The sequence below is a fragment of the Buceros rhinoceros genome, unplaced genomic scaffold (assembly GCF_000710305.1).
Source record: "Buceros rhinoceros silvestris isolate BGI_N320 unplaced genomic scaffold, ASM71030v1 scaffold30426, whole genome shotgun sequence".
Lineage (NCBI taxonomy): Eukaryota > Metazoa > Chordata > Aves > Bucerotiformes > Bucerotidae > Buceros > Buceros rhinoceros.
The window spans coordinates 1-14117 of NW_010417390.1; the positions used below are offsets into that span (position 1 = coordinate 1).

A 14117-nucleotide genomic window follows, 5' to 3' on the forward strand; every position below is an offset into this window, starting at 1 on the left:
CTTCCCCCCCGATTCTTTGTGGGGTGAGTTGACTAGTGGAAGGGCAAAGCGCTGAAGGAAAAACAGTTGCAGTTTCGGGGCACTCTCACGACTGAGAAGCATTTCAGATGCGGCGGCTCCGAACTGAGGCTTTAAAACCAGCTCCTCAGGACGCGGTGCCACCTCAGAGCTGCAGAAGTGCAGCCGTTAATGAGAGCTCACCAAGAAGTGCTGGGTTCTTTGGGCGTCTGATCCTGAAAACTGTGTCTTAATGTTGAGCTTTCTCAGAGTTTTGTCATGGCAGTGACTAGTATCAGTGGCATGCTCCAGAAACAGAACACGGAGGTCAGCAGCGACTGGAAAATCTTGGGTTCGAGACACTCTGAGTGGGCGGTGAAAAGGAGGGGAAAGGATGTGTATTTCCTCTGTGAGTTGGTGTAATTCAGTGGGGATGTGCCATTCAGTGCAGAGGTGTGTTAGAGCAAACGTTCAGACCAACCGCTGTGTTTGAGTAACATGTGTGTGTTTATGTGTGTGATGCCTTTGACAGGCTGAAAAGGATTTTTGTTTTGCCAGAAAAACATCCAGAGGCTGATGCAGAAGCAGCACCAACAGTTCATCCCATTGAGACGACCTGTAGTCCCTTGTTAACAGAACCAGCACGTTCCAACGTGGAGATACAGAGCCGGGAGCCGCAAACATGAGGAAAAATGCTGCTGCTCCCAGACATTTGGTGGGTGCTGGATTTTTTAATCGAATTTAAGATTTGTAAGCATGTGTTGAAAATGTTTGGGGTTTTTATCCTGAACGGTAAACTCTGGCAAAGCCGTAGGCTCCAAGTAGCTGCCAGCAGCCTGTCCACCAAAATGGAGTTTTCAAAACAAGTGTCCTGTGCTTTTTTCAGATGTTGTCGAGTAAAACAGCTTTCAGACAGTCCGATAAGTAACGTGTGGAGCCAGGAGGGTCTTTCTGCAGTTCTCTGTTGTGCATCCAGCAACACAGTGCTTAAAGGGACACGCTGGCCAACGTCACCGCACATTTGTTACCTCCTCTTACTTCTGTGTGCGGAAACTCCATAGCAAGACGCCGATAAAGCTCTTCTGTGAAACTCTACCTTTTAGATATTTATCCCAAAGTCTAGGGAGGGGTTTTTTTAACTGAATGAAGGTTTCTTTAGATGTTTTTTCCTGAGTGAGTAGGAACTGTAAAAAAACCCCCTGCAGACAGTGGGCACCAGCCCAAGGGTGGGTGGTAATCCAGGCTGCGTTTGAAGGGCACGACTGTGAACTAACTTGAGTTCTAGTTTTTCTACCTCTTTTGTAACTGGAGAAAGGTCTAAACACTAAATGTTGTCTCAGGTTCCCACTTCTGATGATAACGAAAGGGAGCAGTCAAAGTCTATTCACAGAAAGAGAGTGCTCCCATCTTGGATGCTGGAAGGAGGTCTCCTGGATCAGAGGATTGCCGAGCCCATGATGAAGGGAGGTGGGTTGGCAGTGCAGTGTGTTTATGTTTACGTGCTTTGCCTCATTTTCTTCAGCTGTAATGGTGGTGGTAGCAGGGATTAATCCGTTACTTCTCTGCCCATGCTGTGTGCCTGGCAGCTGCCAGAGGCCGACTGCTGTTGTCTCTTTTGTCCTCAGTCCTACGGGCGTGATAGTGCTCTTCCTGCTCAGTTGATGTTCTTTCTGGGTTTTATTTTTGTCCTTTTTCTGCCGGGTAATACACTCTCTTTGGACAGCTGATTGTTTGATGTTCTGGAGCCTTTTCCGATAAATGTGCCTGTTTTGTTTACCGTGTAAATTCTAGGTAGTTTCTGTACCATTAATTCCAAGCCAGTGACATTTAAATCACTGATGTATTGCCCTTCTAAATCTGGATTCTTCTAATTCCACAGTTTTTGAATGTAGGGGTTTTTTTGCATGGTGGTGTGTGTTAGCTTTTTAACTGCGAATGAATCAAACTCGATCACTTAGTCCAAAGTTACTTCCTAGGAGGAGCACTTCATCACCGCATTGTAATTTCTTGCCAATGTGAGGCTAAAGTAGATTGCATTCTCTCTTGTCCTTGCTGCGAAAGGGAATTGCTGAATGTACGATAAAGTTCCACCGCCACGTATCAGCGGTAGCAGCAGCAGAGTGCTGTGTTTAGGTGTTATCAGTGGGAGGCACAAGGGTGCCGCACTGGCACAATCCCGAGAAAATTTTCCAGCCTGCCCTGCTTTGGTCCTGGGAGCTCGTAATGACTTTTAGAACTGCCACCCTCCAACAGGCTCACTGCAAACGGAATTATTGCTCTCATGGCTTTTATGGGTGGAACTGGAAGACTAAAGAAATGAGAAAAGGAAGATGACCGTGTACATGAACAGCATTCCCCAGCATTTCTGTCTTATCTCGGCAGCCCCGCACTGCCGTGGGGCTGTGGGGGAGTTTGGATGCCAGCTGCTGGCTGCCTGCGTTACCCAGTCTGAGTGCACAAGCTGTGGCTGTTGTGTGCCTGTCTGCTCTCCCGTGTCCAACAGCTTCTCTTCAGTGCCTCTTTCCACTGCTAGTTCTGCTGAGGTGGATAAGGGAAACATTTGGCTCTTGATGCCCGAGCAGGCCTGCACAAGTGTTTCACGCAGCGTCTGACCAACTGCTTCTGATCTCCTGCAGTAAATGCAGGAGGCTGGATGGAAGGACCTGGGCAATTGTGGCTTTCAACACCTCTGTCACGTGCCATGGGCTATCCTGCCCGTTCCTTTCCTCAAAAGCTAATTTTGAGAAAATTGTAAGAAGCAAAAGAAACTTCACTCTTCTTTCTCCTTCCTTCCTTTATACACTAGAGTTTAGTGTTTTCTTACGTTTGGGTTTTGTTTCTGGGTGGGGTTCTTTAGTTTTTCTCCTCCACAAGTACGATAATGTGTGTAATGTTTGTTTGTGTGTGTGTGTAATGTTTGTGTGTTTTAGACTGAATGTTTTGCTCACGTAAGCGTTTGGATTTGGAGCTGGGTGGGCAAGGGGTACCTGACCCTTGGTGAAGGCCTGACCTTGAGGGAGCTGTGGATACTCATGAACACGAGATAGTGATTCCAGCTTAGAATGGGCTGCTTCAATAAAACAACCGATCTCTTCCACAAGTGTAAAGTATTTTCTTGAACTTGTGAAATGATTTGCAACTTTTTAGGGTGGTGTTGGATGAGAAGGTAGAAAGGTGGGGAGGAAAACTAAAAGTCTCATGGTTACTGGCTGGTGAAATAAACAACCGCGATGTGGTTGACTAGGCAAGTGCTCCTACCGTGACTTCGCCATGTCTTGGTGACATTTGGGTATATAAACCGGTAATCTGAAGTGACACAGGAAAAGGTCCGTGGCAGCAGTCATCCTTGGACCTGTGGTTTACCCGACCATCATGTAAGTGCAATTGTCAGTTGTGCTGATACAGTCAGTCCAGAATACCCTTTGCCACATTTGTTGTTTTCCTCCAAGCATCTGTTTCATTCTGAACCACACTTTTTGCTCCTGTAGGCAGGAAGTGAAAAGATGTGTTGTTGAAAGAGCATATGCACAACTGCTGCTCTTTTCTCATGCTTTTTGCCCAGTGTTCTGCTCCAGCGTAGCTTTGATTTCTCCTGTGGTCAGGATTTTTCTGTCAAAGTTGCATTCCAAAAGTAGCCTTTTATTTTCTTTTAAGGTAATAGAATGAAAAAAGTCCACGGAAGGGGAGGAAGTGATACAGAGTTGTTCAAATCAGAAGGAAGCACGCAGCAGAAGAAAAGATTAACTTCTGAAGAAACCATGGAGGATTTTGAAGGTGAAGAGCAAGATCAAGGGAAAAGGAGCTGTCTTCCCTTCTCTGACCATTCATCTCAGGTAAATTTGGCTCAGGGCAGAGCCACAGTATTTCAAAAAATGAAAACGTAGTTGGTACTGTCATATTGAAGGGTGGGTCTGCAAAACAACCGTGTGTCCTGCTTGTGATGTGGTGTTTGCCCGTTGCTTTGAAATAGCGGTCTGCTGAACAGCTCCGTAGCAGGGATTGCCGAAGCCTTCAGAGACCTGGTTTTCTGCTCTGTGTTCTTGGGATCTGGGACTTTGCCCCTGAGTGTTCCACAGAAATACCAGACTTACAGCTTTACAGCAAGAGGCTGGAAGACATGGGCCAAAGTAGTGGTCCTGGGAGCGGCTTTGGTGTGCGGTTTCTTTTTCAGAGGATGCTTGAGGGATAGCTGAGGGTACGACACTGACGTAACGCAACACTGGGCTTTGCCCAAACCAGTGCCGTTCTCGCTGGTGAAGTGTAATGGCCAGGAAGTTATGGTGCATGACTTAAGAGCTGCTGTGTTTTGACGTAAGACAGTGTGGAGCGTGCGTATGACACTATCTCAAAATCTGAGACAAAAAGTAGGAAAGAAAAAAAAGTAATCCGGAATCTGGAACGATCTGTGGCAGTGAGTGAACAGACACTTCAGCCCAGCTGCCCGATGTGCCTGTGCGAATTTACAGTACAGCTGCATTTAGAGGCAGTTATTGATACCACCCTGCTAGTAATGAAAAGAGAAGGATCATTATCGACGACAAAACACGCTCTGGAGAGAGCGAAGTGAGGCTTTCACTGCCCTTTCCTGTGAGTGGGCAAGCTGGGGAGGTGTTTCAACCTCTAGCATTAGAATTGCCTGGATCTCTTCTAGGGTCTGATAAAATACTATTATTTGGTGTGCTTTGTCTGAAAACTCTCGGAGGTTTGGGTTTTTTTTCAACTAAATCTTAAGGTTAATTGAAAAGATCTACTCATGGAGAGCATAGCGCTGCTATACCAAAACTGCCCTGAAGGGTGTCTTTTAGTCTGAGAAAGGGTTCAGAGTGGCGAGTGTTGTTCTTGACTAGGTGCGTGAATCCCAGCGGCAGAGTTGTCTTCTCTTTGTCAGCTTATAAGGTGAGTGACTGCAGAAAGAATGATTTCATTTTGCAGTTTGTGAGTATGGAGCCTTACTTATTTTCTCCTGTTTATTTCGTAGATTGTTTTTATCTCAAGTACAACATAAAAAATTGCCTTCAGAACTCTGCAGAAAAAGGAGTGGGTTAGTAGTAGCAATCCTAGAGAGCACTAAAAAATCGGAATTTTCGTATCGGAACCGAAATCACTCTCCTACAGTTGTATTTAAGGTGGTTGAGAAAATATGTAGGGTAGGAAGTAAAAAGAATCTTAATTCTTCTAAGCCCAGCGGCCGCCAGATGGCAGTGAGATCATACACATGTTACAACCAGGACCAGCAGTGCTCTTCCCTTTGGTTTTCCTTGGTTGCAACCTGTTTTTTAACTACACAGTAAGTGGGAAGGTGGTTACTCTCATTAGACACAACACAGGCAATGGCTTGAAGTGTGTAGTAGAGAGAAGTCACAAGTGGGAGAAGTAAATTAGTTAGAAAAAGTGATTTTGTCCTCCTTTTGCAAGTGAAGGCTTATTTCCTAAGCCTCAGTTGTTTACTGAGCCTTGCCTGGGGAGTCTCGATGAAAGAGTCCTCTCTGAGTAAGTGAGCATCTCCGAGCTGGCTTAGGAGATCGGCTGCTGTCGGGATCATTTGGTGTTAATGCTGGCTTTGCCCTTTCCCGCTCGCGCAGCAGCTCACACGCAGTTGTGCCTGGTTTTGGTTAGCATGTTACGAGGCTTGCGGTGACAGGAACAGAATCAGAGCGGAAGCCACCAGCTGGTTTTTAAGCTCTGCCAAACACATCCATATAAAACAAGTATAAATTTACTGGAGGGGTCTCTTGAATAATAAACTGTAGAGAGCGGGGGCCTTTGAATAGTTCTGTAGCGTATCCGAGCAGTTCAGCCTTCAGTACGGCTGTGCTGCCAGGTAACCTCTCGGTTCTTGCCTTGGTTGTGTTTCTCATAGTCTTTTCTAAACGGCACATCTCTTATACATGCGTTCCAGAATTTCACATGCAGCCTTTGTCAAACCTGAAACCTTTTGCCTGGTTGTATCTACTGGCAAACTGGTTTATGATTTAGAGTATTGAGCTGAAGCATTTAAGTTCCGGGATGGGATTAAGCTCAAGGTGTATGTCATGAATTCCCATATGTGTATGTATATATGTTCTATGTATCTTGGTACGTATGGGATTAAACTTGATTCCTGTATGGGAGTGTGCATTCGTCTAGAGTCTGCTGTATCATCACCAGTGTAATTCCCATTCGTTTTTTCATTTTTTAATTGAAAGCTCATTTACACTAAAGTCCTGGGGCTATTCACACAGGGAGGTGGTGAGAAAGGAGCCTGCCTGTGGTGTGAGGGAACTGAAGCTGAGGATGGGAGCTCTAGGATAAGTTTTTCTTCAGAGTCTATGTGTGCTTTTAACTTGAGCCTTTCATTCAGCACAGTTGGCTTGAGTTTGGAAAGTGGAGTAGAAGATTTTAAAGGCTGGACCAGATGATCTCTCGAGGTCCTTTCCAACCTGGGCTGTTCTAAGATTCTCTGATTTTGAAAACAGGAATGATGAGGCAGAGTTTGACCTTAAAGCTTTTAATTCTAAAGAGTGTAAATTTTCAGGTCCTTCAAAATGTAACCTTGTTCCACAGAATACATCTGGATTTCCTCTTGAGAGTACCATGAGAAACATGGAAGGAAATGGCAAGACTGGAACAAAACCCCCTGGAAGTTCTCTGGAAAAAAATGATAGGCAGCCACGTAGTAAATGGTCTAAAAGAGTAGGTCAGATCTCCAGTAAAGAAAATAGAACTGAGGAAACAGAAAACAAAGAGCAGATTACTGGTTCTACAAGTCAACAAGCTCACTGGGGCAGGACTTCCCAAAATTTTGGTGCCCAGGAAGGGATTCTTGAGCCTGATGCAAATCTGGATTACGAGACTGAGATTTCTGATTCAACCAGAAGTGCAGATGCTTCAGAAGGCTCCAAACAGATCAAGCGTAAGAGGACACCTTGCATGTATGGAACAGGCTGTTACAGGTAAAGCAATTAAAACTAGCTTAAGGTAGCTTGTTATTAAGTAATGTATTAGCTGTGGAAAGGAGTAAAGTCTTGACAAGCTTTGATTTGAAAAAAACCTGGTAAATGGGGCTGATGAGAAATGAGTGGCATAACAAGAGTTTTAAAAGCGTAAAAGGAGGAGCCAGGCCACCTTGCGGACGGCTGATGTAACCCAAACAAGGGATGGCGCACTGCAGCAAATGGAGAGAAGAACTGGGGTAGGAAATAGGGGGCAAAGGTCCATTTTAAGAAGAAAGAAGGAAGCTGTGTGTACAGTAGCTGTACCAGCAGGGAGAAGAGATGTAAATGGTTGAAATGCCCAACATAGACCCTGGAGGCTTGTTTTATAAGCAGATGAAGCTTTTGTGGAAGATAATTGTATTTATTGCATGCTTTGTGATCTGAATAGTTAAAATATTTATTATTTGTCATTCCTAAATAATTAGGAATTGCTTTTATTATAACTTGGCCAGTCTGCCTTTTTTTTTTTTTTGTTAAGCTTCCACTCTGCCCCTAAAACCAGAACAAAACAAAGTTACGAACTCCATGTTAATCCTTACCTGTCTTGGTAACAAAGTGAATAACAATGTATTTTTTTTTTTTCTTTTTTCTCCTACTCATGTCCTCTCAATTCACAGGGAAATATCTGTCAAACAAATGTTTGTGCTATACAAATGATCCAGCAAAGTTCCAAAACACCAGTGCTGAGTGCCTGGCCTCCAGCTCGTTCTTTCTGCCCAGAAAAGATCTGTAGTGCTGTGTGTTGATACACGGAAGGGAAGACAAATCTGGAGGTGTTCCTGAGGCCACCAAATGGCCAATGACCTGAGAACTGCGTTTAGGAGAAGGCGCTGAGCTCTAGATAAATCCATATACGTTGTAAGCACAAAAGATACAGCTCATCCAGGAGACAGGGGGTCCTGTGTTGGGTTACTTTTTTCTGTTTGTTGTAAATTATGACCTTTTTTCTCCTGTCCCAAGGGATTTCAGCAATAGGGAAAACAGTGAGGTTGTTTAGCAGACAAGCAAGCACGAGTCCATGGGTGTTAGAACACCTTTGGTGTGCCTAATGCTGCAGCTAACTGCGTACATCAGAAGCGTAAAGCTGTCGTGCTGACAAACCCGTCAGGCTCCCAGTTCTCTCAGCGAGCTTTCACACATCTCAGCTTTTGCCCTTGATGATTATGATGGAGTAGTACAAATGCAGCCTCTAGTTTGCTCCAGCTACTCCTCGTTTTGCTCAGACAAGTTTTCCCCTGTATGGGGGTTAAGCTGGTTTAATGCTCTGCCGTGCTGAAGGCTTCCTCGTGTTTAGGAAGGGCAGTTTTAGTTACAGGTAATGTGGAAGAAGAGCCTCGTGCACGCTTCTTGGGTCTTTATTTGAAAGCATTTGGCAGCGGTACTTGTGGAAAGCATTGCCTTCCAGTGGCTCTGCGTTGCTGGGTAGCTGTGTTACAGCCAGTCCTTACAGCTCCCCCGTGGTTGTAACAGAACACGGGGCGTGAACGGGCCCTTTGAAGGAAAACGTGTTGCTGGTGTGTTCAGTTTTTCATTCTGTTGTGTTTTCCTTGAGGAAAAAGTAGTTTTTTAGAGTTGCTAAGGAAGAGGAGCTGCTTTGAGTGCTCGTATGAGTACAATGGGTAGTTGGTTTCCCTCTCCTTAATTATTTTAACCCTGTGAAAGGTGTCTTCTAACAAGATGTGCTGTAGGAGTCAACGTCTTCCACAAGAACAAGTACTGCTGTGGTAACCATAACGCTTCCTGGAAGTTTTTTTCCAGGTGAGGTTTCTTATTCATAAAATGCCATTTATCCGGTAACTAGATGCTCTTCAGTGTTCCAGTCTTCATTTTATAAACTCCAGTTAAGAGATACTTGTCTTCTGGATATGCCTGCGGTAGGTGCCTAGTGAAACAGCACTGACTGAAATGATTAGATACTAATGCTATTGATCTTACTAGATTTCTCTAACACATATCTTAAACATTTAGGAAATAGCGTGGTAACCTATAGCTCACTTTCTTCATTTATGAATTTCAAAAGGCTGCTTTTTGAAAGCATCAAGCACACCTCTTGCTCCAGGGACTCTTCTTGACATTGTCCTTCAGTGTCAGATTCTCCTTCTGAGGTAGCCTGAAGCTTTACCAAATTGAAATAGACTGCTGTTACCATTAGGAGCAAAGTGCTCTGTGTATGTTACGTCTGACTCTGTTTGTTGTCAAGGAACTTACTTGAATAGTCCTGTGTTCATTTCCTTGTCTGCTGCTTGTTTTTCCCATGTTAGAAGAACAGGGAATTAAATCCAAAGCCAGCCCTTTGGGAATTAGTGTGGTAAATCACCAGAGTGTTTTGTGAATGTCTTTTGGAAAATTGTTTATTAAGATTTCTCACATTTCTTGCTGTGCAGGAGTGCAAACTCTTCTCTGAGTGATGCTGTTTACAGCTGCCTTGTCTCCTATGGTGTGTATGCAAACCTGCTGTCTAGTAGCAGTAGCAATGTTCTTTCAGTGGTGCACTTACTTGATTCACTACTTGCTCGTCTTGGATTCAGTTGTGTTAGGTGTTGTAGAGCAAGAAGTCGTGGATGCTCGTAACGTGTTCTCATCACTAACATTGGTGTAACTCAGCTACGTACAGAGTTGTTATGTCTTATGGTACAACTTTCTGTCATCGTTGTAATTTGTTTTTTCACATAAAACGGCACTTTGATACCTCCAGAAGAGTCAGACCTAAGCAAGCTGGCCACTGAGTAAGAGCGGTGCTATGTGATGACACCAGTAGATTGTCTATGTGCTGGAGGTCTGAAATTTAAAACTGATGGCAGAGAGGAAAATTCCCGGTTTAATCTCTTTTGCAGCATGTGCTGAGACAAAACTTTTCTTCTGTTATCCTGAGAGTAGATCTTACCTTCTGCATAAAGTTAAACATTAACAGCTCCTCTTTATGTAACCACAGAAAAACGAATTGTCGCTGGTTCAATAACGGTGACGACACAAGATCTCTGCTGCCTGGGTGTAAGTGGAGCAGTCACTTCTGATACGTCTGCTGTCTTTTGCAGGAAGAATCCCATTCACTTCCAGCAGTTCAGCCACCCTAATGATGACGACTATCATGTGACGGAGATCGTGACTCAGGATAGCAACGATAACCGGCCGGAGTGTCCCTATGGAACGGCTTGTTACAGGTAAGAACCACGGGACAAAGGGCTTTTCTTGTGTGACAGAACGTTCTCCCCAGGAGCTGCAAACCAACCACAGAGTGATGAGCAATTCTTGATGTTAAGTTTTGACAAAACAAAGTTTGGTAATAAACGTGACAGTGATTTAACCAGACTGGATGGCCGGGTACACTTTATTAACTGCACAGAGGACAGGGTTAGACAGACCTGTCAGGGAGACCCTCCTGTTGAGTCAAAAGTGTCTCAGCTTTGCTGGTCACAGAATTTCATTCTAAAACAAAGTGAAAATTATCCATGAAATGAGAAGTAGTCCTGGGCTTTTAAGTGTAGAACAAAGTGGTGAACCAAGCTTATACTGTTTTCTGCTTTGCAGGAAGAATCCCCAGCACAAGCTGGAATACAGGCATAGTGCACCTCCAGGTGAGCCAAGTTGTTCACTGTAGCTCAGAGTGGGGAGGCGGGCAGGACATCACCCCCAAAGCCCAGGAATGGATACCAAAACTGTGGACTCAAATGCTTTCAGCTGCTGGAAGTGAATAACACTCCCTGTTCTTCCTCCATGCAGAGCTGGAGTGTTACCATGAGAACAGGGAATATTTCTAGGTGTTTCTGAAATGTTTCTCAGCATTTCAAATGCACACGGCAGTAAATTACTTCTATAGCTTTTCTCCTGTCCCCGTGTGTACAGAGAAATATTTTAACTGTATAGATTTATATTTTAACTTTTTGTACTTACTGTTTTTTCTTATTTTTGTTTTGATAGGAAATTCTCAGGTAACGTACAATTTTAAAGTCTTATGATGCTCTGAAACAAACACTGCAAACATGTCTGTCACCTTTTTTCTTTTTCTTTTTTTTTTTGGATCAGTGATTTTCTTACTGGGAGAATGAATTTTCACGCGTGTGTTCTCTTAAGGCTTAGAGAATATAATTAAACCTGAATCTGAGTTTCTATTGTAAAATTTTCTAGTTTTTTATATTCCACTGACTAGACTCATTGAAAAACACTGGGGGACTTCTTGTTCACCTTGTGTCTGCTCTTCAAGAACGCGAAGAGATACTTTACAGATTTTTTTTGTGCTTTTTGTTGATTATTGGACTTGGAGATTTTTCCACTTGAAATCCAAATGCAGTAAACAGTGTTTCAGAGCAGAACAATTATGGAAATGTAGTGATAATGTCTTTAAAGAATTGGGATTATGACGTGATTAAGGAGGAACTGCATTTATGGAAACAACGATGTAAAATGTTGAAATGCTTTGAAATACTCCAGCGTTCTGCTTAAAAAACCTCAACAAACAGTATTGATGACATTTGTCTACAGGGGGAATGGTCTGTAATGGTAAGGATGGTTCATCTGGGTAATCTCGCAGGTATTATTCGATACCAAAAAAGTGGGTTTTTTGGGGGGCAGCAGAGTAGTTATTGTGCTTGTAAATACAGCACGGTCACCGCAGCGGTTTTTTTAATAGGCCAGTCTTTTATTGTTGCCCCATGAATAACCCTGACGCTACGTCATGCTCTGTCCTGACTAATAACTTCCCTTTCTTTAGTAACTGCAAGAGGAACCCAGCAACGAACTTCGAAGAATGGTGAGTATGTTCTTAGGTGCTGAGTGGGCACATCAGCATGGGATGCAACTGATCCGCTTTGGGGTTTGGGCGTTTAACCGTGCTGGAGATGCTCGGTAATACTTACCGGAGGAGAAAGTAGTTGCTGGTTTAGTTACTTGCTTTTCCAGTTATTTAGTCACCTGCTTTTTCACAGGTAGTAGTGGTGCTGAAATTGAGTTTGTGCCTGGCTTCCTGGATGGGCATACCTGTATTCCCTGGAAGCAGACAGGAAAGCACACACGTGTGGCTGTATCGATTATTCCTCACACAGGGGTCGTAACAGGATGGAAGGAGTCCAGTGTTACATCCCCAGGGTTACCCCATAAAGGTAGATTGCTCTTGAGTCACCCAGGTACTCATTCTGCATTGCACTGTCCCTTGAATAACTCAAGTGATATGTGTGCACGTGCTGGTAAGCGCTTCTTACTCTTACTGGGAGGTGCAAACCTTTCAGCTAAGATACTGGCTTGTGAGGACCAAGGGGTAGAAGCAGGCTGATGCCTCTGAGTTGAGGGCAGCTTTCCCTGTTGGCTGTGTTTGTACCCTCTTTTCTTTAGTTTCTGGTGATCAGTGAGGGTTATGCAGTAGCACAGTCCAGCTGCAGTCCCTGTTGGTGATGTGCATTGTCATGCTGTGTGTGAGTATCTCCTCCGTTCACCAGGGACGCTCCTAGCTTGCTCTGCTGCTGCCAGCAGTGTTCACTTGTATGGTGTACCCACATACACTCCAGTTCTAAATCTTCAGGTCTGTTTCCAGGCTTCTTTTGTGTCTTGGCTTCCTATTCTTTCTAAAGTAATTTAAAAGTGAGCTCCAAAGAGCAGTCTGAGAGTCCGATGATACACCGCCTTCATTTCACTGGCCTGAACGAGGCGTGAGAGTGGGACCTCTGCGTCTCAAGTGGAAGTGGGAACTGGCTCCTCCTCCTTGAGATCATCAGGGTGTGAATTCCCTAAATCAGCCCCTGAAAGAGGGAGATATGCCTTCTTGAGAAAACAAAGGTGCAAACAGCTGTACTTAGTTGGCCTCTATTTCTGTTGTGGGTGGATTCAAGAGGCTGCTTTACACTTTCTGCTGAGAAATTTCTTTCCCATCTGATTTCCTTATCGTGTACACGTGTGCTTTTGCTATCACTGAGTGTTTGATATGGTTGTATCTGTGCACTAGCATGTTCTGAGGTACGGGCATTACCTACAGGCTTTGCTGCATCCCATGATGCGAGTACCAGCCCCCTCTGGATCACTGCTCGCTTTTAGAAGCACGTGTTAGAGCGTGGTGAGAATTGTTGCAGCACTGTAAGAGCAGCGCGTGTGTGAGGTTTTTATGATGGTGCAAGCTGGACTGTGTGCTTATCTAAAGTCTAAATCTAATCTTAAAGGTTTGAAATCGTAGCTGCGCCTTTCCTAAGAACACCTTTCTTACCCCAGTGGTAGATCCTGCGTGTCCAGCTCATGGCAGGGGATAAGCCAAGAGGGACCATGGCTAGAAAAGTGCTTCTCTTGTGAGCGTGTAAAACTTTCAACGTGGAACCGAAATTCAGTCTGTCAAATTCAACTCCTCTTCCTATGTAAGAACCAGGGAAGAATTGATATTCTGTGCACAGGGGGAAGAAGGGAGTTCATTAATTAAAGTTCTGTTCATATTTGCTGTTTGTTTTTCTTTCAATGTCTTGTTGCCTGGCTTGCTTAGCTCTTTTGAGGGCAAAGCTTGTAAAAGGTTGCGCTCAGCAAGTTCCCGTCTGAGGCAGTTGTACTGAGCCCTGCAAGGTCACGCAGACAGTCCGGGCTCCCTTCACCTTTATTTGGTGCAGGTTGGCACAGCTAAGCACAGCAGGATTAATTTCCGTACAAGTGTATTTGAACTCTGCCAGCCAGAAAAGAAGGGTACTGTCCGCAGGACGTTCGACATGCTCAGTTTTTACCATTTTTAGTCTAATTGCTACCAGAGGGATTACAAATTGCCTGTAGAGAATGTGGTCTGTGTTCTGAGAACGAAAAGAAGGGTACTGTCCGCAGGACGTTCGACATGCTCAGTTTTTACCATTTTTAGTCTAATTGCTACCAGAGGGATTACAAATTGCCTGTAGAGAATGTGGTCTGTGTTCTGAGAACTGATCAAAGGGTAATTACTGCAGGAATAGTTGTAAGGGAGGAAGAAGAAAAAAAAAAGGTCAGAGTTACACTGTCATTAAATTGTCACTATTGAGTGACCTCGCGGCATTGTTGCTGCTTAGGTGAGTGACCTGCTGCGGCTATAGGCTGTGCGGGATTCTCCTACACACTTCTTTGGAAGTTTTCCTACAAATATAACCCTTTGAAAGGGGTGGTCAGCAAACTTTTTCTCCCCCCATGGAGGAGATACTTCCAGAGCGAGTTTCGAGG

At 44.3% G+C, this 14117-nt stretch overlaps 1 protein-coding gene across 1 annotated transcript; it reads left to right on the forward strand.

The window, feature by feature from the left end:
- Nucleotides 1-529: 529 nt before the first annotated feature.
- Nucleotides 530-11718, forward strand: APLF (aprataxin and PNKP like factor; the record flags this gene model as incomplete). The annotated part of the gene is given in 8 exon segments (XM_010138201.1): nt 530-665; nt 668-712; nt 1338-1464; nt 3652-3830; nt 6541-6929; nt 10007-10132; nt 10500-10546; nt 11680-11718. Coding segments are annotated over 8 exon segments (1088 nt in total), but the record flags the coding sequence as incomplete, so codon positions are not given.
- Between the last annotated feature and the right edge of the window lie 2399 nt (nt 11719-14117).